Source organism: Oncorhynchus clarkii, chromosome 31 (assembly GCF_045791955.1).
Source record: "Oncorhynchus clarkii lewisi isolate Uvic-CL-2024 chromosome 31, UVic_Ocla_1.0, whole genome shotgun sequence".
NCBI classification, from domain to species: domain Eukaryota; kingdom Metazoa; phylum Chordata; class Actinopteri; order Salmoniformes; family Salmonidae; genus Oncorhynchus; species Oncorhynchus clarkii.
In genome coordinates this window covers 16,795,147-16,819,879 of record NC_092177.1, presented here as the reverse complement: position 1 = coordinate 16,819,879, position 24,733 = coordinate 16,795,147, and the positions used below count along the sequence as shown (strand labels likewise).

At 42.7% G+C, this 24,733-nt stretch overlaps 1 protein-coding gene across 7 annotated transcripts in view; it reads left to right on the top strand.

The window, feature by feature from the left end:
• LOC139391197 (muscleblind-like splicing regulator 3) overlaps nt 1-24,388 on the top strand; it is an 87,989-nt gene extending 63,601 nt beyond the window's left edge. For 2 of the 7 annotated variants that reach the window (XM_071138801.1, XM_071138802.1), the window contains 4 exons: nt 3,568-3,718; nt 7,065-7,175; nt 12,318-12,412; nt 16,613-24,388. In XM_071138801.1, coding sequence (XP_070994902.1) covers nt 3,568-3,718; nt 7,065-7,175; nt 12,318-12,412; nt 16,613-16,630 — 375 coding nt within the window. In that variant the 3' untranslated portion in view covers nt 16,631-24,388. Of the gene's footprint in view, nt 1-3,567; nt 3,719-5,697; nt 6,195-7,064; nt 7,176-12,317; nt 12,413-16,609 lie in introns of those variants that run through there. The other 5 variants (XM_071138803.1, XM_071138807.1, XM_071138808.1 and 2 more) reach the window with 5 other exon arrangements.
• The last annotated feature ends 345 nt before the right edge of the window (nt 24,389-24,733 follow it).

Here is a 24,733-nt window from a genome sequence, read left to right as displayed (position 1 = left end):
CAAGGAAGCGAAGGTAACCTGCCTAAATGATTACCGCCATGTAGCACTCACGTCGGTAGCCATGAAGTGCTTGGAGTGGAGCGGGTCAAGAGTTTCAAGTTCCTTGGTGTCCACATCACCAACAAACTATCATGGTCCAAACACACCAAGACAGTCGTGAAGAGGGCTTGACAACACCCCCCCATCACTGAGGCCAAGCTTCCTGCCATCCAGAACCTGTATACTAGGCAGTGTCTTAGGAAAGCCACAAAAATGGTCAAAACTCCAGTCACCCAAGTCATAGACTGGTCTCTCTGCTACCGCACAGCAAGCGGTACCGGAGCGCCAAGTCTAGGACCAAAAGGCTCCTTAACAGCTTCTATCCCCAAGCCATAAGACTACTGAACAATTCATCAAATGGCCACCAGACTATTTACATTGACCCCCCTCGCTGTTTATTATCTATGCGTAGTCACTTCACCCCTACCTACATGTACCTCGACTAACCTTCTACCCCCACATTGACTCGGTACCTGTAACCTCTGTATATAGCCTCGTTATTGTTATTTTTTTGTGTTACTTTTTTAAATAATTCTTTACTTTAGTTTATTTGGTAAATATTTTCTTAACTATTTCTTGAACTGCACTGTTGGTTAAGGGCCTGTAAGTAAGCATTTCACGGTAAGGTCTACACTTGTTGTATTCGGCGCATCTTTGGTCTGCATTGGTTCTTTGTAATCTGCAGAGACTGAGTTTATTTTTCACTTGTTTAAAATGTTCTGCAGTTGAGTATTTATTTACTGTTGCTAAGCAGGATAAGGGCAGCACACCACTAGCACATTACCCACCAGAGATGAAATAATGTATTTTCTTGCTGTATAGTGTGTGAGAAGTGTTTTTTGCTGGAGGCTGGCTTGTGTTTGAGGCTGGGGCAGCATCCCAAATGGCACCCTATTTCCTATATAGTGCACTACTTTTGACCAGAACTCTCTGGGCCTATGTATCTTCTGTCATATAAGGAGGCAACAGGAGTTCAATCTGACAGGATGAACAACAGCAAACAGACTGTCTGCATTGCAGGTGTATAAAAACACAATAGAGAGAGAGAGAGTGGGAGGGAGGGAGTGAGACAAAGAAAGATGTGGAGAGGGATGGAAAATATAGATTTTTTTTAAGCATTTTGGTCATTTTTTCTGCATCTGCATCTGCATCTGCATTTGCTGGTCCTCTGGTCTGCTTCTAGGGGTTGATTGTTTGTCAGGCTTCACTCCCGTCAGGTTATATCATCATTCTCCTTTGTAATCCTTCATGTTTTTGCTTCTCTGTGGGTTGTTTCCTTCAACTTCACCTTCATCTATTCCCATTATGCATCACACCTCTCTCTCTCTCTCTCTCTCTCTCTCTCTCTCTCTCTCTGTCTGTGTCATTTGCTTGATCCTCATTGGTTGGCTGTCATCGAGTGCTCACTGCTTGTTGTGCTAACCCCGCCCCCAGCCTGTGGTATTTTTACCTTTTTATCTTTTCTGATTTCACTTTTATGTGTGTAAGTGTGTCTTCCATTTCTGTCCGATAGTGCGTCACATTTTCCATCAGAAAATTGATTCTAGACTGACATCCCTGTTTTGCTATGGTTGGCCTGAGGGATTTCTGATACAGTAGCATCCTCTATAGGTGGGGAACTACCAGCAAGGGCAGTGATGCTGTTCAAGCCTCAGAATGGGTTTCATGTTAGGGTAGTAGGCTGTTTCAGAGTAGTTTGACACAAAAGGTTTTTATGTAATTCAAAGTACATGCAGTTGAAGTCGGAAGTTTACATACAGCTTAGCCAAATACATTTAAACTCAGATTTTCACAATTTCTGACATTTAATCCTAGTACAAATTCCCTGTCTTAGGTCAGTTAGGATCACCACTTTATTTTAAGAATGTGAAATGTCAGAATAATAGTAGAGAGAATTATTTATTTCAGCTTTTATTTCTTTCATCACATTCCCAGTGGGTCAGACGTTTACATACACTCAGTATTTGGTAGCATTGCCTTTAAATTGTTTAACTTGGGTCAAACGTTTCGGGTAGCCTTCTACAAGCTTCCCACAATAAGTTGGGTGAATTTTGGCCCATTCCTCCTGACAGAGCTGGTGTAACTGAGTCAGGTTTGTAGGCCTCCTTGCTCGCACACACATTTTCAGTTCTGCCCACAAATTGTTCTATAGGAATGAAGTCAGGGCTTTGTAATGGCCACTCCAATACCTCGACTTTGTTCTCCTTAAGCCATTTTGCCACAACTTTGGAAGTATGCTTGGTGTCATTGTCCATTTGGAAGACCCATTTGCGACCAAGCTTTAACTTCCTGACTGATGTCTGAGATGTTGCTTCAATATATCCACATCATTTTCCTCCTTGTGATGCCATTTCTTTTGTGAAGTGCACCAGTCCCTCCTGCAGCAAAGCACCCCCACAACATGATGCTGCTTCACGGTTGGGATGGTGTTCTTCGGCTAGCAAGCCTCCCCCTTTTTCTTCCAAACATAACGATGGTCATTATGGCCAAACAGTTCTATTTTTGTTTCATCAGACCAGAGGACATTTCTACAAAAAGTACGATCTTTGTCCCCATATGCAGTTGCAAACCGTAGTCTGGCTTCTTCCTTGCTGAGTGGCCTTTCAGGTTATGTCGATGTAGGACTTGTTTTACTATGGATATACAGTGGGGCAAAAAAGTATTTAGTTAGCCACCAATTGTGCAAGTTCTCCCACTTAAAAATATGAGAGAGGCCTGTAATTTTCATCATAGATACACTTCAACTATGACAGACAAAATGAGAAAAAAAATCCAGAAAGTCTAATTTGTAGGATTTTTAATGAATTTATTTGCAAATTATGGTGGAAAATAAGTATTTGGTCAGTAACAAAAGTTTATCTCAATACTTTGTTATATACCCTTTGTTGGCAATGACAGAGGTCAAACGTTTTCTGTAAGTCTTCACAAGGTTTTCACACACGGTTGCTGTTATTTTGGCCCATTCCTCCATGCAGATCTCCTCTAGAGCAGTGATGTTTTGGGGCTGTTGCTGGGCAACACGGACTTTCAACTCCCTCCAAATTAATACCTCCAATTGACTCAAATGATGTCAATTAGCCTATCGGAAGCTTCTAAAGCCATGACATCATTTTCTGGAATTTTCCAAGTTGTTTAAAGGCACAGTCAACTTAGTGTATGTAAACTTCTGACCCACTGGAATTGTGATACAGTGAATTATAAGTGGAATAATCTGTCTGTAAACAATTGTTGGAAAAAAACTTGTGTCATGCACAAAGTAGATGTCCTAACAGACTTTCCAAAACTATAGTTTGTTAACAAGAAATGTGTAGAGTGGTTGAAAAACAAGTTTTAATGACTCCAACCTAAGTGTATGTAAACTTCCGGCTTCAACCGTAGATGCATTGTACTTGCACCATTTCTGAGCCCAAATGCTGACACTTTCACTTTATCTCTCTCTCTCTCTCTCTCTCTCTCTCTCTCTCTCTCTCTCTCTCTCTCTCTCTCTCTCTCTCTCTCTTCCCCTCTCCCCCTTTTCTACTTCCCCAGGCCCTGCCCCATGGGGCAATGCAACAGCTACCAAAGAGGCCCACCTTAGAGAAGAGTAACGGGGGTGGTGCTGTGTTCAACCCCAGCATGTTCCACTATCAGCAGGCCCTGGCTAACATGCAGCTGCAGCAGCCAGCCTTTATCCACCCTGGTGAGTCTAGTCTACTCTTTCAAATATAATAATTTGGCATTCCTTTTAAAAAGTAAGTAGACTGAATTATTCATTCAATTAAGTTTGGCGAACTTATCTATCCTAAGTCTGATTTAGATAAGTGAACTAAGTGTACTGGGGAGGGCAAGCTAGGCCAGACAGACTGACACAGGGGGGGGGCAAGCTAGGCCAGACAGACTGACACAGGGGAGGGCAAGCTAGGCCAGACAGACTGACACAGGGCTAGCTAGGCCAGACAGACTGACACAGGGGAGGGCAAGCTAGGCCAGACAGACTGACACAGGGCTAGCTAGGCCAGACAGACTGACACAGGGGAGGGCAAGCTAGGCCAGACAGACTGACGCAGGGCTAGCTAGGCCAGACAGACTGACACAGGGCTAGCTAGGCCAGACAGACTGACACAGGGGAGGGCAAGCTAGGCCAGACAGACTGACACAGGGGAGGGCAAGCTAGGCCAGACAGACTGACGCAGGGCTAGCTAGGCCAGACAGACTGACATGGCAGCTTCACACTGTACTGTCATCTGGGGGTCAAGTTAACTGCCAACGGTCTAAATAAGGACTGCACATGGAAACAGACAGAAGAAAGGACACAGCAGAATGTCAAACAAACATAATGTCAAACATTAGTACTACGACATATTACTATGAACATATTGGTATGTCAAACATTAGTACTACGACATATTACTATGAACATATTACTCAGGAGTACTGATACACATACCAGTGGATGTCTATTTGATAGAGGGGATGTGTTATGGTATAGAATATATTGTAGGGAAATGAGAGAAGAAAGCGGGTTCCTTGTGAGTATTGAGGAACTCTCGCTCTGTGCTGAGTGTATACAATGTCCTGTCTGGGATAGAGCTTATTGGGTGTACTCTGTCCTTCTGTCTGGGATAATTCTTATTGGGTGTACTCTGTCCTTCTGTCTGGGATAGAGCTTATTGGGTGTACTCTGTCCTTCTGTCTGGGATAGAGCTTATTGGGTGTACTCTGTCCTTCTGTTTGGGATAGAGCTTATTGGGTGTACTCTGTCCTTCTGTCTGGAATAGAGCTTATTGGGTGTACTCTGTCCTTCTGTCTGGGATAGGGCTTATTGGGTGTACTCTGTCCTGTCTGGGATAGAGCTTATTGGGTGTACTCTGTCCTGTCTGGGATAGGGCTTATTGTCTGGGATAGGGCTTATTGGGTGTGCTCTGTCCTTCTGTCTGGGATAGGGCTTATTGGGTGTACTCTGTCCTGTCTGGGATAGAGCTTATTGGGTGTACTCTGTCCTGTCTGGGATAGAGCTTATTGGGTGTACTCTGTCCTTCTGTCTGGGATAGGGCTTATTGGGTGTACTCTGTCCTTCTGTCTGGGATAGGGTTTATTGGGTGTACTCTGTCCTTCTGTCTGGGATAGAGCTTATTGGGTGTGCTCTGTCCTTCTGTCTGGAATAGAGCTTATTGGGTGTACTCTGTCCTTCTGTCTGGGATAGGGCTTATTGGGTGTACTCTGTCCTGTCTGGGATAGAGCTTATTGGGTGTACTCTGTCCTTCTGTCTGGAATAGAGCTTATTGGGTGTACTCTGTCCTTCTGTCTGGGATGGGGCTTATTAGGTGTACTCTGTCCTGTCTGGGATAGAGCTTATTGGGTGTACTCTGTCCTGTCTGGGATAGAGCTTATTGGGTGTACTCTGTCCTTCTGTCTGGGATAGAGCTTATTGGGTGTACTCTGTCCTTCTGTCTGGGATAGAGCTTATTGGGTGTACTCTGTCCTGTCTGGGATAGAGCTTATTGGGTGTACTCTGTCCTGTCTGGGATAGGGCTTATTGGGTATACTCTGTCCTTCCCTCCTACTCTCACTCTATTTTTCTCTCCTTTCTCCCTCTCTGTCCCCTGCACTCTGTTTATTTGTCCCATGCTTAACTGGTCCCCTGCTATCACGCACAAATACTGGCACAATCTGCTCTAGGTGGCCTAAAGTATGCAGCAACAGCACCCAGCACACTCTGGGAGAGAATGTATAGATCTCTGACTGATCCACTCCTCCACTTTCCTCAGCTGTTCCATCATCAGGTCTATATTGCTATTAAAGTATCACAATAACAATTGATATGCCGTATCCATCCAAACTTAACAGCAATGAGCAATTGAACACTATTAATGCTCTCTGCATCCTATGCCCTCCACTGCTCTGTTCCCGTGTTCTGTGTTCTGTCTGTCTGCCTTTAAGCCTCCATGTTGTCTCTGCTGTGTTCTAGTTGACTGTGACAGGTTATAATAGCCATTATTTACACGCTGTTCTTGTGGCTTGCACTAACCTGAATGTTGTTTTTGTCTTGTCCTGTTGTCTGTCGTCACTCTCTCTGTGTCAATCACTCCTCCCCTTTTGCTCCCCTCCTCCATCCTCTCATCACCTCCTTCTGTTGTCCCCATCTTCCTTCCCCTCATCCCCCTCTCTCCCCATATCTGCATGCTGTGGCAGGCTCAGTCCTGTGCATGGCGCCATCAGGAGGCATGGGTAGGTCGGCTCGGTCACTCACTGCTGCTGGGGGCTTGGAAGAGATGTGGGGACTATGGTTGGCCAGATAGCTAGGAGAGAGGGGGGTTGGTAGTAGATGGACTCTGTGGTTGGCCAGATAGCTAGGAGAGAGGGGGGTTGGTAGTGGATGGACTCTGTAATTGGCCAGATAGCTAGGAGAGAGGGGGGTTGATAGTAGATGGACTCTGTGGTTGGCCAGATAGCTAGGAGAGAGGGGGAGAATGATCAGCAACACGTCCTCTGAAGATAGTGGATGTATTTCTAGTAGTTTAGTAGTTCTAGTTGTAGTATATTCTAGAATCATAGTTAAGTTCCAGACCCCAACACCAAGAACCTTGGAGGATATAACAGTAGATATTAGTCATTTTGGAGCCTTCATGTTGTCCCACTGGTGTCTGCCTGTCTTCTGTCTGTCTGCCTGCCTGCCTGCCTGCCTGCCTGTCTGCCTGTCTGCCTGTCTGCCTGTCTGTCTGTCTGTCTGTCTGTCTGCCGCTGTGCTTGCACTTGTCACCCCACTTTAATTTCTGATACAAAAAAAACTTATTTCAACATTTTAGTTGTGTATTATTAGAGTTTGCTAGAGTGTGTGTGTGTCTCTACGTCAGCTCAGATATCTCAGTCCCAGCCTAGTCAGTATGAGGTTGCTGGTCTCCCAGGTTGTGTCCAGAATAGCACCCTATTATAAATATATAGTGCACTACTTTTGACCTCTGGGCTCTGGTCAAAAGTAGTGCACTATGTAGGAAATAGGGTGCCATTTAGGATTCAGTTTAAGCCTGCTGCCCCGTCTCTTGTAGGGCTTATGAAAGGGCCGGCCCCGCTAGCAGTGGATGGCCGTTGGGAGAGGCGAGACTGGAGCAGCTGCAGGCACCCCCACAGCCACCTCTTGTCAGCGCCTGGATTCACTGGTGAGGGGAATCCACAGCTGGTCTCCCCCTCTACCTGACCCTCTAACTCCCCCCTTCCTCTACCTCCCTCTCTGCCTAGCCTTCCACCCCCCCCCCCTCTACCTCCCTCTCTACCTGACCCACTACCTCCCCCTCTGCCTAGCCTTCTACCTCCCCCCCACCTCCCTCTCTACCTGACCCTCTACCTCCCCCTCTACCTGACCCTCTACCTCCCCCTCTACCTCCCCCTCTGCCTAGCCTTCTACCTCCCCCTCCACCTCCCTCTCTACCTGACTCTCTACCTGACCCTCTAACTCCCCCTCTACCTCTCCCTCTACCTGACCCTCTACTTCCCCCCCTGCCTAGCATTCTACCTCCCCCTCTACCCCCCTCCCCTGACCCTCTACCTGACCCTCTACCTGACCCTCTACCTCCCCCTCTACCTCCCCCTCTACCTGACCCTCTACCTCCCCTCTCTGCCCTCTACCTCCCTCTCTACCTGACCCTCTACCTCCCCCTCTACCTCACCTCTACCTGACCCTCTACCTCCCTCTCTACCTGACCCTCTACCTCCCCCTCTACCTCCCCTCTACCTGACCCTCTACCTCCCTCTCTACCTGACCCTCTACCTCCCCCTCTGCCTAGCCTTCTACCCCCCCCCTCTACCTCCCTCTCTACCTGACCCTCTACCTCCCCCTCTGCCTAGCCTTCTACCCCCCCTCTACCCCCCTCTCTACCTGACCCTCTACCTCCCCCTCTGCCTAGCCTTCTACCCCCCCTCTACCTGACCCTCTACCTCCCTCTCTACCTGACCCTCTACCTCCCCCTCTGCCTAGCCTTCTACCCCCCACCCTCTACCTCCCTCTCTACCTGACCCTCTACCTCCCCCTCTGCCTAGCCTTCTACCCCCCCTCTACCTCCCTCTCTACCCCCCCCTCTACCTCCCTCTCTTCCTGACTCTCTATCCCCCCTTCTACCTAGACTTCTACCTCCCCCTCTACCTCCCCCTCTGCCTAGCCTTCTACTTCCCTCTCTACCTTCCCCTCTACCTCTACCTCCCCCTCTACCTCACCCTCCACCTAGCCTTCTACCCCTCCCTCTACCTCCCTCTCTACCTGACCCTCTACCTCCCCCTCAACCTAGCCTTCTACCTCCCCCTCTACCTCCCTCTCTACCTGACCCTCTACATCCCTCTCTATCTAGCCTTCTACCTCCCCCTCTGCCTCCCTCTCTACCTGACCCTCTACCTCCCCCTATCTAGCCCTCTACCTCTCCTCGGCCTCCCCCTCTACCTCCCTCTCTACCTGAACCCTTACCTCCACCTTTACTTTCTACTCTACCTTCCCTCTACCTCCCCTCTACCTACTATAGCTGTATTTGACAAACTCTACCCTCTCTAACTCTGAGTGCATCGCTATAATATTTCCTTCTCCTGAAGTGCACACTGGTTCACCTGACATAGGAAGGTCTAGCTGACAGACCCCCGAGTCTCTCCGTACAGTACGACTTAGGCTATGTCCCAATTAACTCTCCTTTCTCCAAAAGTGTGGACTTGTTCACTTCCTTCAACTGATTTGAAAGGAAATGACTGGTGTAAGAAATATGGTGGAAATTCCAACTAGCCAATGCCTCCACCAGTTCAATTATTTTATATTTATGGAAGTAGTGAACCAGTGCACAGGGCAGGCTCAGCAGCCTTGAAACGGATACTCTTACTGTATCTAGTGGAAGGTAGCTCCTCTTACTGTATCTAGGGGAAGGTAGCTCCTCTTACTGTATCTAGGGGAAGGTAGCTCCTCTTACTGTATCTAGTGGAAGGTAGCTCCTCTTACTGTATCTAGGGGAAGGTAGCTCCTCTTACTGTTTCTAGTGGAAGGTAGCTCCTCTTACTGTATCTAGGGGGAGGTAGCTCCTCTTACTGTATCTAGTGGAAGGTAGCTCCTCTTACTGTATCTAGGGGAAGGTAGCTCCTCTTACTGTATCTAGTGGAAGGTAGCTCCTCTTACTGTATCTAGGGGAAGGTAGCTCCTCTTACTGTATCTAGGGGAAGGTAGCTCCTCTTACTGTATCTAGTGGAAGGTAGCTCCTCTTACTGTATCTAGGGGAAGGTAGCTCCTCTTACTGTTTCTAGTGGAAGGTAGCTCCTCTTACTGTATCTAAGGGGAGGTAGCTCCTCTTACTGTATCTAGTGGAAGGTAGCTCCTCTTACTGTATCTAGGGGAAGGTAGCTCCTCTTACTGTATCTAGGGGAAGGTAGCTCCTCTTACTGCATCTAGTGGAAGGTAGCTCCTCTTACTGTATCTAGTGGAAGGTAGCTCCTCTTACTGTATCTAGGGGAAGGTAGCTCCTCTTACTGTATCTAGGGGAAGGTAGCTCCTCTTACTGTATCTAGGGGAAGGTAGCTCCTCTTACTGCATCTAGTGGAAGGTAGCTCCTCTTACTGTATCTAGGGGAAGGTAGCTCCTCTTACTGTGTCTAGGGGGAAGTTGATCCTCTTACTGCATCTAGTGGAAGGTAGCTCCTCTTACTGTATCTAGGGGAAGGTAGCTCCTCTTACTGTTTCTAGGGGGAAGTTGATCCTCTTACTGTATCTAGGGGGAAGTTGCTCCTCTTACTGTATCTATGGGGATCTAGGGGAAGGTGTATTTAGGGGAAGGTTGCTCCTCTTACTGTCCCTAGGGGAAGGTAGCTCCTCTTACTGTGTCTAGGGGGAAGTTGATCCTCTTACTGTATCTAGGGGGAGGTAGGTCCTCTTACTGTATCTAGGGGAAGGTAGCTCCTCTTACTGTATCTAGGGGAAGGTAGCTACTCTTACTGTATCTTGGGGAAGGTAGCTCCTCTTACTGTATCTAGGGGAAAATAGCTCCTCTTACTCTATCTAGGGGAAGGTAGCTCCTCTTACTGTATCTAGGGGAAGGTAGCTCCTCTTACTGTGTCTAGGGGGGAGTTGCTCCTCTTACTGTATCTAGAGGAAGGTAGCTCCTCTTACTGTATCTAGGGGAAGGTAGCTCCTCTTACTGTTTCTAGGTGGAAGTTTCTCCTCATACTGTATCTAGGGGGAGGTAGGTCCTCTTACTGTATCTATGGGGAGGTAGCTCCTCTTGCTGTATCTAGGTGAAGGTGTATTTAGGGGAAGGTAGCTCCTCTTACTGTATCTAGGGGAAGGTAGCTCCTCTTACTGTATCTAGGGGAAGGTAGCTCCTTTTACTGTATCCAGGGGAAGGTAGCTCCTCTTCCTGTATCTAGGAGAAGGTAGCTCCTCTTCCTGTATCTAGGAGAAGGTAGCTCCTCTTACTGTATCTAGGGGAAGGTAGCTCCTCTTACTGTATCTAGGGGGAAGTGCCTCCTCTTACTGTATCTAAGGGATCTAGGGGAAGGTGTATTTAGGGGAAGGTTGCTCATCTTACTGTATCTAGGGGGAGGTAGCTCCTCTTACTGTATCTAAGGGGATCTAGGGAAAGGTGTATCTAGGGGAAGGTAGCTCCTCTTACTGTCCCTAGGGGAAGGTAGCTCCTCTTACTGTGTCTAGGGGGAAGTTGCTCCTCTTACTGTATCTAGGGGGAGGTAGGTCCTCTTACTGTATTTTTGGGAAAGTTGCTCATCTTACTGTATCTAGGGGAATGTAGCTCCTCTTACTGTATCTAGGGGAAGGTAGCTCCTCTTACTGTATCTAGGAGAAGGTAGCTCCTCTTCCTGTATCTAGGGGGAGGTAGCTCCTCTTCCTGTATCTAAGGGATCTAGGGGAAGGTGTATTTAGGGGAAGGTTGCTCATCTTACTGTATCTCGGGGGAGGTAGCTCCTCTTACTGTATCTAAGGGGATCTAGGGAAAGGTGTATCTAGGGGAAGGTGGCTCCTCTTACTGTCCCTAGGGGAAGGTAGCTCCTCTTACTGTGTCTAGGGGGAAGTTGCTCCTCTTACTGTATCTAGGGGGAGGTAGGTCCTCTTACTGTATCTAGGGGAAGGTAGCTCCTCTTACTGTATTTTTGGGAAAGTAGCTCATCTTACTGTATCTAGGGGAATGTAGCTCCTCTTACTGTATCTAGGGGAATGTAGCTCATCTGACTGTATCTAGGGGAAAGTAGCTCATCTTACTGTATCTAGGGGAATGTAGCTCCTCTTACTGTATCTAGGGGAGGTAGCTCTCACTGTAAAATCAGAAAGTGTGTGTGCGTGTGTGTGTGTGTGTGTGCGTGCATGCATGTCAGTGTTTGTGCTTTTTTATAAGCTGTGTTTCTGTTTTTTATGCATGTCCTACCCGGTATTCGTTTTTTCATCCATACCCTTCTGCATTTAACATGATGATGCTGATTTCTACACATTCGGCCTGTATACCTGTCTGTTGCATTTGTTTCTGATGTATTCATTCCCTTTTTGAAATGGCACGTGATGCATCACACTCCCACAGAATTGTTGGAAAGTAGTGCACCCAAAGGGAATAGGGTGCCATTTGGTACAGTACCTATCTGACCTTTCACTTTAATGAAATCATAATGTCAGTCAGGAGGGAGATGGTGACTTTGTCCCAAACAGCGCCCTGTTCTCTTTATGGAACACTACTTTTGACCACGACCCTTAGCCTGCTGTGTACACACTGCTATCTCCTTCCCATCTCAAGACTAACTTATTTGATTATTTTTAGAATATTTCCTCAACATATTAATGTGATTCAGTTATGTGATAAGGTTGATAAATGAGTGTCATATTATATTAGCTAATATCCTTACGTTTTTGTGTGAGTCTGTGGTTCACAGAAATAGTATTTTGCTTCTTTTTTCTGTTATTCATTTGCTCCCTCCCTACACATGTACTCCCTCCATCTGAATACAATTATCAGATGCCTTAGTCTGATTCGATTGTATGAAATAGGATTTCTGACATATTTTGTTAACGACTATTAGATTTGAGACAATATTGAATATTGTTCATCAGATATAACATAGTTGGTTCTCCTTTAATTGGAATAAGTCATGTCATTTAATTTTTCTCTTATTTCATTTGCATGTCTCGGTTCTTGTTGAAACCCCTCACCCCCTGGCAATGTCGTCACATGACTTCTTGCCATGACTTTTACTCCTCTTCCACATTTCGCCATGGTAACCATAACATCCCCCCCTCCCCCCACCCATTCCCCCTGTCTCTCGTCCAACTCGCCTGAATAAAAGTACCCATGATGCACGGTGCCACCACCTCCACTGTTTCGTCGGCCTCGACCCCAGTCACCAATGTTCCTTTCGCAGAATCAGCCTCCTCCAATCAGGTTTGTCCCTTCATTTTGGGTTCTCTCTTTGGTTTCTATCTGTATGGTGTCAGGTCTTTGGCCATTAAGACTCCCATTTTTTATAATTTAATATACATACATACTGTATGTGTTTCACATTTCACTTTTTTTCAATTACGTTTTAATGTGACACACTGAAAGCAGATTTTTGGGGTGGATTCTGTTGCATTTGGGTCTAGTGTTAAGCCATCTGTGTCACTCTGTCTGTCAAATAAAATACATTTTTATTTGTCACATGCTTCAGAAACAGCAGGTGTAGACTAACAGTTAAATGCTTACTTACAGACCCTTCCCAAAAATACAAAGAATTTTTTGTTACTGAAATAATAGAAAAGTAAAACACGTAATAATATAATTAATAATAAATACACAATGAGTAACAATAACTTGGCTATATACACGGGGTACCAGCGCCAAGTCAATGTGCAGGGGTAAGAGGTAATTGAGATAGATACAGTATGTACATATAGGTAGGGTTAAAGTGACAGAAAATAAATAGTAGCAGCAGCGTATGTGAAAAAAGTTAGTGGAAAAGGGGTCAATGCATATAGTTAAATAGTTAACCAATAGCTACCCGGACTAACTATTTAGCATTCTTATGGTTTCGGTGTAGAAGCTGTTTAATGTCCTGTTGGTTCCAGACTTGGTGCATCAGTACCTCTTGTCATGCAGTAGCAGAGTGAACAGTCTAGGACTTGGCTGGAGTCTTTGACCATTTTTAAGGCCTTCCTCTGACACCGCTTGGTATACACGACCTGGATTTCCTGTTGATGTGAGCCATGACCAGCCTTTCAAAGCCCCATAGCACTCAGATGTGAGTGCTATGGGGCGATAGTCATTTAGACAGGTTATCTTGGCATTCTTGGTCATAGGGAATATGATGGTCTGCTTGAAACATGTAGTTATTATAGACTGGGTCAGGGAGAGGTTGAAAATGTCAGTGAAGACACTTGCCAGCTGGTCAGCGCATGCTCGGAGTACGCATCCCGGTAATCAGTCTGGCCCTGCGGCCTTGTGAATGTTAACCTGTTTAAAGGTCTTACTCACAGTGGCTACAGAGAGTGTGATCACACAGTCGTCCGGAACAGCTGGTGCGCTCATGCATGGTTCAGTGTGGCTTTCCTCGAAGCGAGCATTGAAGGCATTTAGCTCTTCTGGTAGGCTCATGCCACTGGGCAGCTCGCGTCTGTGTTTCCCATTGTAATCTGGGATAGTTTGCAAGCCCTGCCAAATCCGACAAGCGTCAGAGCTGGTGTCGTAGGATTCGATCTTAGTCCTATATTGATGCTTTGCCTATTCGATGGTTCATCAGGTAGAGTAAAGCGGTTTCTTATAAGCATCCAGAATATTGTCCCGCTCCTTGAACGCGGCAGCTCTAGCCTTTACCATGGCTTCTGGTTGGGACATGTACGTATGGTCACTGTGGGGACGACGTCGTCCATGTACTTATTAATGAAGCCGGTGGTTAATGTGGTAATCTCCTCAATGCCATTAGATGAATCCTGGAACATATTCCAACCTGTGCTAGCAAAACAGTCCTGTAACTTAGCATCCACTGCATCGGACCACTTCCGTATTAAGCAAGTCACTGTTTGAGGTTTTGCTTGTAAGCAGGAATCAGAAGGATAGAGTTATGGTCAGATTTTCCAAATGGAGGGGGCGAGGGAGAGCTTTGTATGCATTTATATGTGTGGAGTAAAGGTGATCTAAAGTTTTTTTCACGTGTAGTTGCACAGGTGACATGCTGGTAGAAATGAGGTAAAACGATTAAAGTTATTCCTGCATTAAAATCCCTGTTACTAGGAGCGTCGCTTCTGAATGAGCATTTTCTTGTTTGCTTATGGCCCTAAACAGCTCATGGAGTGCGGTCTTAGTGCCAGCATCGGTTTGTGGTGGTAAATAGACAGCTACGAAAAATATAGATGAAAACTATCTTGGTGAATAGTATGGTCTACTGCTTATCATGAGGTATTCTAACTCAAGCATGCAGAACCTCGAGACTTCCTAATATTAGAGCTTGCGCACCAACTGTTGTTAACAAAGAGACACACACCTCCCCCCTTGAGCTTACCCAACTGCTGTTCTGTCCTGACGATGCATAGAAAAAACAATTAGATGTACAGTGCATTCGGAAAGTATTCAGACCCCGTGACATTTTCCAAAAGGTGTTATGTTACAGCCTTATTCTAAATTGTATTCAACTGTTTTTTCCCCTCATCAATCTACACACAATAACCCATAATGACAAAGCAAAAACAGGTTTATATATATATATTTAAAAAAACAAAAATATTACATTTACATAAGCACATTTGGCAGCGATTTACAGGCACACCTGTATTTGGGGAGTTTATCCCATTCTTCTCTGCAGATCCTCTCAAGCTCTGTCAGGTTGGATGGGTTGCGTCGCTGCACAGCTATTTTCAGGTCTCTCCAGAGATCTTCGATCTGGTTCAAGTCTGGGCTCTTGCTGGGCAACTCAAGGAAATTCAGAGACTTGTCCCGAAGCCACTCCTGCGTTGTCTTGGCTGTATGCTTAGGGTCATTGTCCCATTGGAAGGTAAACCTTCACCCCAGTCTGAGGGCCTGAGCGCTCTGGAGCAGGTTTTCTTGCTGCCACCACCATGCTTCACCGTAGGGATGGTGCCAGGTTTCCTCCAGACATGACGCTTGGCATTTAGGCCAAAGAGTTCCAGCTTGGTTTCATCAGACCAGAGAATCTTGTTTCTCATGGTCTGAGAGTCATTTAGGTGGCTTTTGGCAAACTCCAAGCAGGCTGTCATGTGCCTTTTACTGATGCGTGGCTTCCGTCTAGCCGCTCTACCATAAAGACTTGATTGGTGGAGTGCTGCAGAGATGTTTGTCCTTCTGGAAGATTATCCTCTCCACAGAGGAACTCTTGAGCTCTGTCAGAGACCATCAGATTCTTTGTCACCTCCCTGACCAAGGTCCTTCTCCCCCGATTGTTCTAGGAAGATTCTTGGTAATTACAAGCTTCTTCCATTTAAGTTTCAAATGTCAAAAAACTGTTTTCGCTTTTTCATTATGGGGTATCGTGTGTAGATTGATGAGTAAAATATTTTATTTAATCAATTTTAGGATAAGGCTGTAATGTAACAAAATGTGGAAAAAGTCAAGGGGTCTGAATACGTTCCGAATGCACTGTATGTCAATCTGAAGTGTATGCAAATAGATTATACAAGTGGTTAGGCATTTTCAACACTCAAATGCTTCTCAAAAAGACTAAAAGAGAAGTAGTCAATGTTTCCTCAACCAGGAAATACTATCATGCATGTTATTGATGTTAGTTCTGTGTGTACAGTTAAGGACAAAGTGTGCTGCTCTGTTTTGAGCCATCAGCAGCTTTCTTTTCATACCACACATACTGTACCTCTCCCCATCTTCACAACAACTTTGTCAAAATGACTTGCCCATGATGACTGACCATCCATGTTACTCCTAGGAGTTCAGCTTCTTCTACTCAATGGTCACACGTTTTATGCACAACTCCAGCTGAGGTTTAGGTCTTAGAGAATGTTTTGAACCAAATACAATGCTTTTGGGTTCAGACAAGTTTATTGTTAATCACCCATTCTGACACTAACTGTCACTCCTTGTTAAGAGTCTCAATGAGCTCACTGCCTTTGGGTGCTGACATGTAGAGTGAGGAATCATCAGCTTACATAGTCATTTTAGCTTCTTGTAAGACAAGTGGCAAATCATTTGTAAAAATAGAGAAGAGTAATGGACCAAGGCAACTGCCCTGAGGAACACTGCACTGTACATATCTGATGTTAGAGAAGCTTCCATTGAAGAACATTCTCTGGGTTCTATTGGATAAGTAACTTTCCAACCATGTGATAGCAGGTGATGTAAAACCATTTTCTATAATAACAAATTATGATCAATAACATCCAAGGCTGCACTGAAATCTAACAATACAGCTCCAACTATCATCTTATTATCAATTTATTTTAGCCAATCATCATTCATCTGAGTCAGTGCAGAGCAAGTTGATGCATTACAATACTGTACTACTTTTGGTGAAATGACATTATCCCTCTCTCCAGTTGTTTTCTAGGTTTCATTTCTCCTCTTCCCCTCTCCCTTTCTCTCTCTCCTCTCTCTCTCTCTCTCTCCCCCTTTTTCTCTCTGTCTCTCTCTCATCTCCTCCAGTAGACCCTTCAGAGGTTCTGAGTGCCGACCCAGTGGACCTTCAGTGCGTCCCCATGGAAGCCCACTTCTGCCCTCTCCCCAAACTCCTGATGGCTGCTCCGGTGGCGCTGAACCCAGTAACCCTCCCGTGAAACCCCAGTTAAAGCACCCGACAACACCATCAAACCCTTAGTCATCCCCAACCAACCAACCCTGCCCCAAAAATACCACAGTCAACTATTTGAATGCAACAAACATGTGCCTAACCTACAGTGCACCCCAAGTGAGAGGTAGTGTTATCCTCATTAAGGAGGTATTCACGTAATAAAAAAGTTGACAAGGTTTTATTGACATTTATCACAGGCAATACTAAAGCTTGGACCCATTACTGTTGATGTAAAGCCAGCCCAGACTGATGCACATTGACTTGAAGGAGCAGACTGAAGGAGAGGCTCCCCAGTTCTTACAGCCATACAAACCCACACCTTTAACACACAAATACACATACACACTAAAAACAGCAAATCCTCTTGGAGACTAAGCTGAGGATATGAGGCGTAAGGTCGTATAATCTTACACAGCTGACTGTTCCCTCAAAGTCAGACAGTCTGGAAAGAAAATGAGTGACAAGTCAGACAAGAAGAAATAAGTAGTCTGCAGAGCTTGGATCATTCTAGAAGTAGTCTGCAGAGCTTGGATCATTCTAGAAGTAGTCTGCAGAGCTTGGATCATTCTATAAGTAGTTTGCAGAGGTTGGATCATTCTAGAAGTAGTTTGCAGAGGTTGGATCATTCTAGAAGTAGTCTGCAGAGGTTGGATCATTCTATAAGTAGTTTGCAGAGGTTGGATCATTCTAGAAGTAGTCTGCAGAGGTTGGATCATTCTAGAAGTAGTCTGCAGAGGTTGGATCATTCTAGAAGTAGTCTGCAGAGGTTGGATCATTCTAGAAGTAGTCTGCAGAGCTTGGATCCTGTAGATCATTCTAGAATGCAATGTCGTTTTCTTCATCTTTTCTTTTTCACTTCAAAGAAATGTGTTGCGTCTCATTTAATGTTTACAGTACGTTTCAAGACGGCTGAAGCTTAAAAGCAGTGTGTTATTATATGTGAGCCATTCCCTTAGTTCAGAGAGGCTAAGCTCCTATGGTCCAATTCAAAAATCTCACCCAAGGTCTCATATATGATGTTCATTTGTCTGTGCCTTTTGAGTTCCCAGCTATGTAGGAGATTTGATGTCTTATCCCAAAACAACTGAAGTCAATGACTTAAAACCCAATAGCCTTGATCTCAGACAAAGTATAGACAAGTGTTTCTATTGACACACAAGTCTATAGCTCCCCCTGTGTATATATTGTCTGTCGAAAGGTCTCTCTGTTCAGGAGGACTAGGTCCTGTGACAAGCTCTCTTCATGAGATGATTTTTGGGTCGTTACACGAATAGAGTGCCTTTCAATTGAACTGTTAGATCACGTACATTGATGCTCTAACTAGTCTCGTCAATCCCAGCACTGGGAATCATGAAAAAGGAAATTGTCCTCTTCAGACAGACCAATCACAAGTTTGGGTAGGTGGGGCTTAGAATGCAGGCAGGAATTGTGAAGAACTCTTACCATGGCCTGTAGAGTCAGACATGCCAGAACTTCGCAATTTGAAACCAAAGTTTGCAGGCAAAACCTTTGCAGTGGTTTTAGTGAAGGTAGTTGATGCAAACTAGCCACTTGTGAAATACACTCATTAAAATAACCTCTGTGAGCTCCAACTTGTTAGCTACTATTTTGGGCAACAAGCGAATAAGGCAGTGACGTAAGAAAGAAGGAAATCCCAACTCCACCTTTTACTCTATGTCAAATTGACTTTGTCTTAGTACAGACGTGTATGCTGGAAGACTGGTGCGTTGTGGGAGGCAACCCATCTGTCTAGAGAGACTATGCTCTAACTTAACAAAACCATTTTCATTCAAATAAGTTATTTGTTTTCTCTAAAAATCCACATTTTGCCATGTCCCATGTCTTGTTTGTCCAACTTCTAGGAAGATTTGAACTCACTTAACTCCAAGTTTTTCAGATGTTTTCATGGTCATTTCTGAAGATGTTTTACTTATTTAATGTAATTCCCCCTCTGACATCATTGAACGTCTGTGCACGCATGATAGAACAGCAATGTACTGCTATTTTATTTTACCACGATGCCGGATGCTCCTCTCCTCCGTTTAATCAACAAAACAAACACAGTATCACCTTTGCTCGGGCCGAAGAATGGCACTGTTATTCCCTTGTGTGGATTTCAACTTTAAACCTCTTGAGATGGGAATACATGTTTGTTATGAATTTCAACATGTGCTCCTCATGACAGAATGTTACAATTAAGTGAAAGCGTTATTTTTGACAAAATTACACTTCCCTATTCGTGGAAGGACACATTATTGAAACCAAAAATGAAATTCAATGGCGAAATCTGAAATAATACTTCTTGAACTTTCTGGAACCACTGCAGAGGCTGCATAAGGGAAGGTGCTTTGCTTGTCTGAAAGGTCTAGCATGCTTACCTGTGTGCCAATGATTCTATAATGGAGGTTTGTCTGTGCCAATCATTGGTGTATACTGTATCCTGAATGGGAATTCCCTTACTGTTGTCGGATTGATATCTGAGTGGATGTTTCCCCTTCAATGAGCCGTCCCTTTCCCTGTCAGGGGTCAATCTCCTGCATTCATAGTAGTATGTTTAAGTAAGTGGTATACATTTTTCTATATGTTGTGTTAAGAATATTTTAATGGAATGGATTTGACAAAAAAATGTGGTTCTGCAGGGAGTATATTGAGTAAGCTTGAAATTGTTCTGTCTGTAAAACATGTATTTGATCATAGTCACTGTGTCCTTACTTTCAATCATCAGCAGACTTTAAATGCTACAAATATAGTGACCTGGTGGGACAGTACCGACCTAAGTAGAGGAAATAGAAGGAGATAGTGAGAGACTGAAAGAGAAACTGATCAGTTCTGGAGTCAAGTATTTGGTCTTAAAATGGTATCCAGAATTATTACAAAATGGAGCAGAATTGCTATGAAAATGGATAGAGACAATACATTAGCTGATATGTTTAGGTGAGTTTTAATGTGCCTCTCTCACTCGTTTTCAAGTTTTCTGAAACCAATCACTGTCCATACACTGTAATAACTGACTTTTCAGTCTTTTCAAAACAGATGATACGTTGACTAGCACTGCCTGTCTGGCGCCATTGATCTGTCGTGTCTCTGTAGTTTCTTCTTTGAAACAGCTGTGCTGTCTCATCTTTTGATGAGATAAAAAAAGTAATCAGCCTGAGTGGGTGGCGTGTTTAAATGTTTTAATTAATGACACTGAATCACTGAGTTGGACGTGGAAATGTTGAGACATTTTCCACATCTTGGGGGAAATGGATATTGACAGGAAGCTATTCATGTTTAAGTCATGTCATTTGCGTGGTGAATGTATCTAATAGCCTCGAGCGGCATGTTGAAATGTAATGATTCACTATATAGGCTATTTCTATTAAGAGGTCAAATGCAAACCACGTTAAGAAAACATACTGTGTTAAGAAATGTTTTAAGTATGTGTGTGTATTGTTATATAGGTTTATGTTTAAATGTTTGTGAGTGTGAGTACTTTCAGAAATATCTTTGGAGTGTGGTCCCTGCATTTTCCTCCTTTCTTTGATGCATTCAGATGCATATTAGAAATGGTCCTCTCTTAATCAATGAAATTGATATTAGAATGTCTAGACATATTCATTTTGTCTAAATTGTATAGCTTTGAAGGACTTGCGTTGTCCAGCCAAGATGAAAATCTATCTTCTCTCTCTCCCCCCCTCTTTATGTCACATCATTATGCCTTCTCCAACTGCTATCCAGCTGGAAATAACAAAATACTTGATTTAAGAAAAATGAAATGTGCCTCGTGGGGGGGGGGGGGGGGGCGTTAGCATTTTAAGTAAACGTACATGTTTAAGAGGTGTGTTTTCCTTGTACAAGAACATAGTTAACTAGAGTAAATGTAGTGTTGTTGGCACAAATATATTATTATTTCTTTCTTCATCCTTTACCATTATGTTCCATAGTTTCTCCCTCTCTAAATGGTACTTGATCGAATTTACGTCACATTTTTTGTCTTTATTCCTAAATCACAATATCAAAGATGTGACTATTTATGGACAGAACTGTTAGTGGTATTTTCACCCATTTAGATTTGTTTTTATTGTTTATTCGACATTTGAAAAAAGTCATAGCATGAAAATAAGATAATCTTCATTGATACTTAATTAATAGTTTGTGTAGTTTCCATTTAAGAAAAACTAAAAATAGAAATTATATAAAAATATATATACCTTTGTATCTATACAATGATAGATTCATTGTTACTTATTAATAGTACGTCGTTGTTGTTGTTGTTGCTGTGGCAACAGAACGACAACATGGCTACCTTTGTCAATCTTAATTGTGAATTTTTTCACATATGAATTGAAATAATGTACAACATTAACTTATTCAGAAAGGGAATGTCTAGTTAGATTGTCTTGGATTGCAAGATGATTGAATATTTTGTAAGAAAAAGTCAAGTTAAATCCTTAATGTCCAAAGGTCCTCTGGGGAGATCAGGTGTTTTGTTTGTTTATCTTTTGGGTTTGATTCGTTTTTATTTCTGTATTTTGTTTTTTTGGAGAGTAAGAACGCATCTCAGCTTTTAAATGATCACCTTAAATACCAGGAGGGTAAAGAGACTTTGGGACTGGATACAAGATTGAAATAATTCTGCTAAATTGAGTCATTATAGACTTATGACCTGATTTGATTTGCTGTTTTTGATCACCACATTACATTGGAGTTGAACTGGCCCATACATGCTGTACAGAATTTGCTATGCGTCGTCTCTATGCATTGTATTGCCAACAATTTTCACCTAGGCTCATAGGCTTATACTATAGGCCTTCTGTCCACCTGGACAGGGAGTGCTGATGTCACCGAGCTCTTGGATTGGTCCTCAGTATGAAGTCTCTTTCCCCCTGTGGCCTGCCCAGCTGTGCTGGGAGATGTTGATGCTCGCTGGAGCTTTAAGGGATCCAACCGGTGTACGAATGTGTGATATTCACCTCGTTTGCACTTATGTACATAAGTAAGTCAAAATATTCTGAATTTATTTTGAATAAATATAGAGAAAAGAACTGATAAAAAAAATCTAATTTACTGTATTGTTAAGAAATACAGATAAACAATTATCATTTTAATACAGTGTAACAAAAGAGAGTTGTTTTTGAGGGATGTGTCTTTGGTTTTGTTATATATGTGCCCTGCTCCTATCAAAACATGATGGTGCCTCTGTTAAGAGAAAACATAATGTGTCAAAAAGAAGCTTTGTAGTTTGCCATACTTTATAGAAGCACATTTAGAAGTCCAGCTATGTCTGATCCTGAACCAGTTTAGTTATATATATATATATATTTAGTTAGAACTATATGCATGTAGTTAGAACTAATAGAACTATATGCATTTAGTTAGAACTTATAGAACTATATGCATGTAGTTAGAACTAATAGAACTATATGCATATAGTTAGAACTAATAGAACTATATGCATGTAGTTAGAACTAATAGAACTATATGCATATAGTTAGAACTTATAGAACTATATACATATAGTTAGAACTAATAGAACTATATGCATATAGTTAGAACTTATAGAACTATATGCATATAGTTAGAACTAATAGAACTATATGCATATAGTTAGAACTAATAGAACTATATACATATAGTTAGAACTAATAGAACTATATGCATATAGTTAGAACTAATAGAACTATATGCATTTAGTTAGAACTAATAGAACTATATACATATAGTTAGAACTTATAGAACTATATGCATTTAGTTAGAACTAATAGAACTATATACATATAGTTAGAACTTATAGAACAATATGCATATTCCCTTTAGTAAACAAATGAATGATATTTACATTTCCATCAGGTGTTCTCCTGTTTGATGACACAGTGACACAGTAAATCAGAATGGTAGTTTACATAAAACTAGGGTTGCAAAGCTACCAGTAATTTAACAAAGTTACTGGAATCTTCTGTATTTTTTGGTAATTAACAGGTAATATATGGCAATCTATGATAACTTTGGTCATTTATACTTGAATACATTTTTAAAAATGTATTCATATATAGTTTTCATATTGTCCATTAGTTTCTAGCAGAAATGATTCAAGAGAACATTTATTCAATTAGAATGTAATCAACAATGGCATTATTTTCAATTAACTCTGCAATGCTTCCAACTATTGACTAAACTGACACCAGTTTAGCTACACAACATTTACAACAAAGACATATTGACATAGTCTTGTAAAATAATTAAAAGTTTGTAAAAAAATATAGAAAGGATATTTCATGCTTAAAGCCTCATATTCAACCCCAGTGGTATTCACTAAGTTGATGGTTTATATTTAGAAGAATGTTTTACAACTTTGCCATTGTATTTTTTTTATTATATTAAAATCTTCTTATTTGATTGTTATATATTTGACATGTGATAAGGCCACACAGAGGGCCAGAGATCATAACAGACACCTGTGGTCATCTGAAGTACCCAGAAGGGCCACTAGATGTTTTTTGATCATTTACATTAAATCCTTGAAATTTACCAAATTTCAGGTAGTTTACTGGTAAACTTTGAAATTGTAATGTAATAAACCCTTCCTTTGCAACCCTATATAAAACTAGATTGGTTTCAAGATCAAACTGTGTTAGGATTTTCTACACTATCAGTCCCATCATTCTGCATGCAAGTCGATGTGCAGAAGAACCTGTGAATTTGATGGTCCACCTGCTGTCTGTCTAGGAAATGACATCCGCTGACAGTCGGAAAATAATGGATGTCAGGTGTGCGCAAAAACAGGAAATAATTTGCTACTCGTGTGTATTTGGTTTATGAGAAGGGATTTTTCTTTACTCATTGTCATTATCCAAAAAACAATCAATCTGAATTCTCCACAGGATTTTAGTCAGATCTGGATAAAAAAAAACTGGTTTTACTACAATCACACACACTTGCGAAACAAACATCCCTGACGAAAACTTCTGTTCATGCGAACTTGTACATTTAATGCTCTTCAATTGCTTTGGAAGCCAATCATTTTGTTGCCATGGCACTTGTCCTAGAGGTGGTGGAGGGACTGGGTCTCAGTGGATTGGTCCAAGGCCTTTCCACTGTAAACAGAGGAGAGGACAACCTTCCTGTAGACTGGGGATAAGACTGGGGGTCAAGTCTCCCAAACTTTTAACAACTGATTCAAAGATCAGTTTCATAATGTACATCTGTGTGTGTTGATGTGAAAGCAAAAACATAACATCTCATTCATGGCAAGTGACCACAGAATTTGTCCCTTTAATTTAAATAACTATTGCTTTGGGTGCTTTCTTGGATATTAGTTGCCTGTTTCTGCTTGCTTGGCAAGGCAAAGCCAAGGAGTGAACAAACTTGCACCCAGGTAAAATATTGGGTTTGTTTAAAAGCATTTCCGTTGGAGAGAAGGCTGTCCATTATGCTCCTCGCTCCCCCACTCTAGGACAAAAGTGAAATTGACTGCTTTGATTCCTGGTATGAAAATGCTTCTCTTTCACTTTCTATTTAGCTTGTTGTGCTTGTACGTGCTAGAGAACTGTGCTACATGCCAATTATTTTTGCTATGTATAAATATATAGGTATACATACACATATGACTTATGTTCTTTTTGTTTTACCTTTTAATAAAGCACTTAATTGGTGATCTATCTTTTTGGTCTGTGTGTGTTGTTTTTCTTCTTCATTCAGTTACATCTAGACATATTAAAATGGTAGGAACTAAAAGAAAGCACTTTGGATATTATGAGGAAATGATCAGAACGAAGTTGAGGACCCAATAGTTCATCTGACACAAGACCCAATTCAAACACTTGATTTTTATTTGCATATCACTTATTTTTTATTTACCCTTTATTTTAGCAGGGAGTCAGTCCCATGAGAGATGGCAGGGTGAGAGAGCAAGAGGGAGAAGGGGTAAGGAAGAGTCGAACGGTCACAGAGAAGGGGTAAGGAAGAGTCGAACGGTCACAGAGAAATTAGAGAGAATA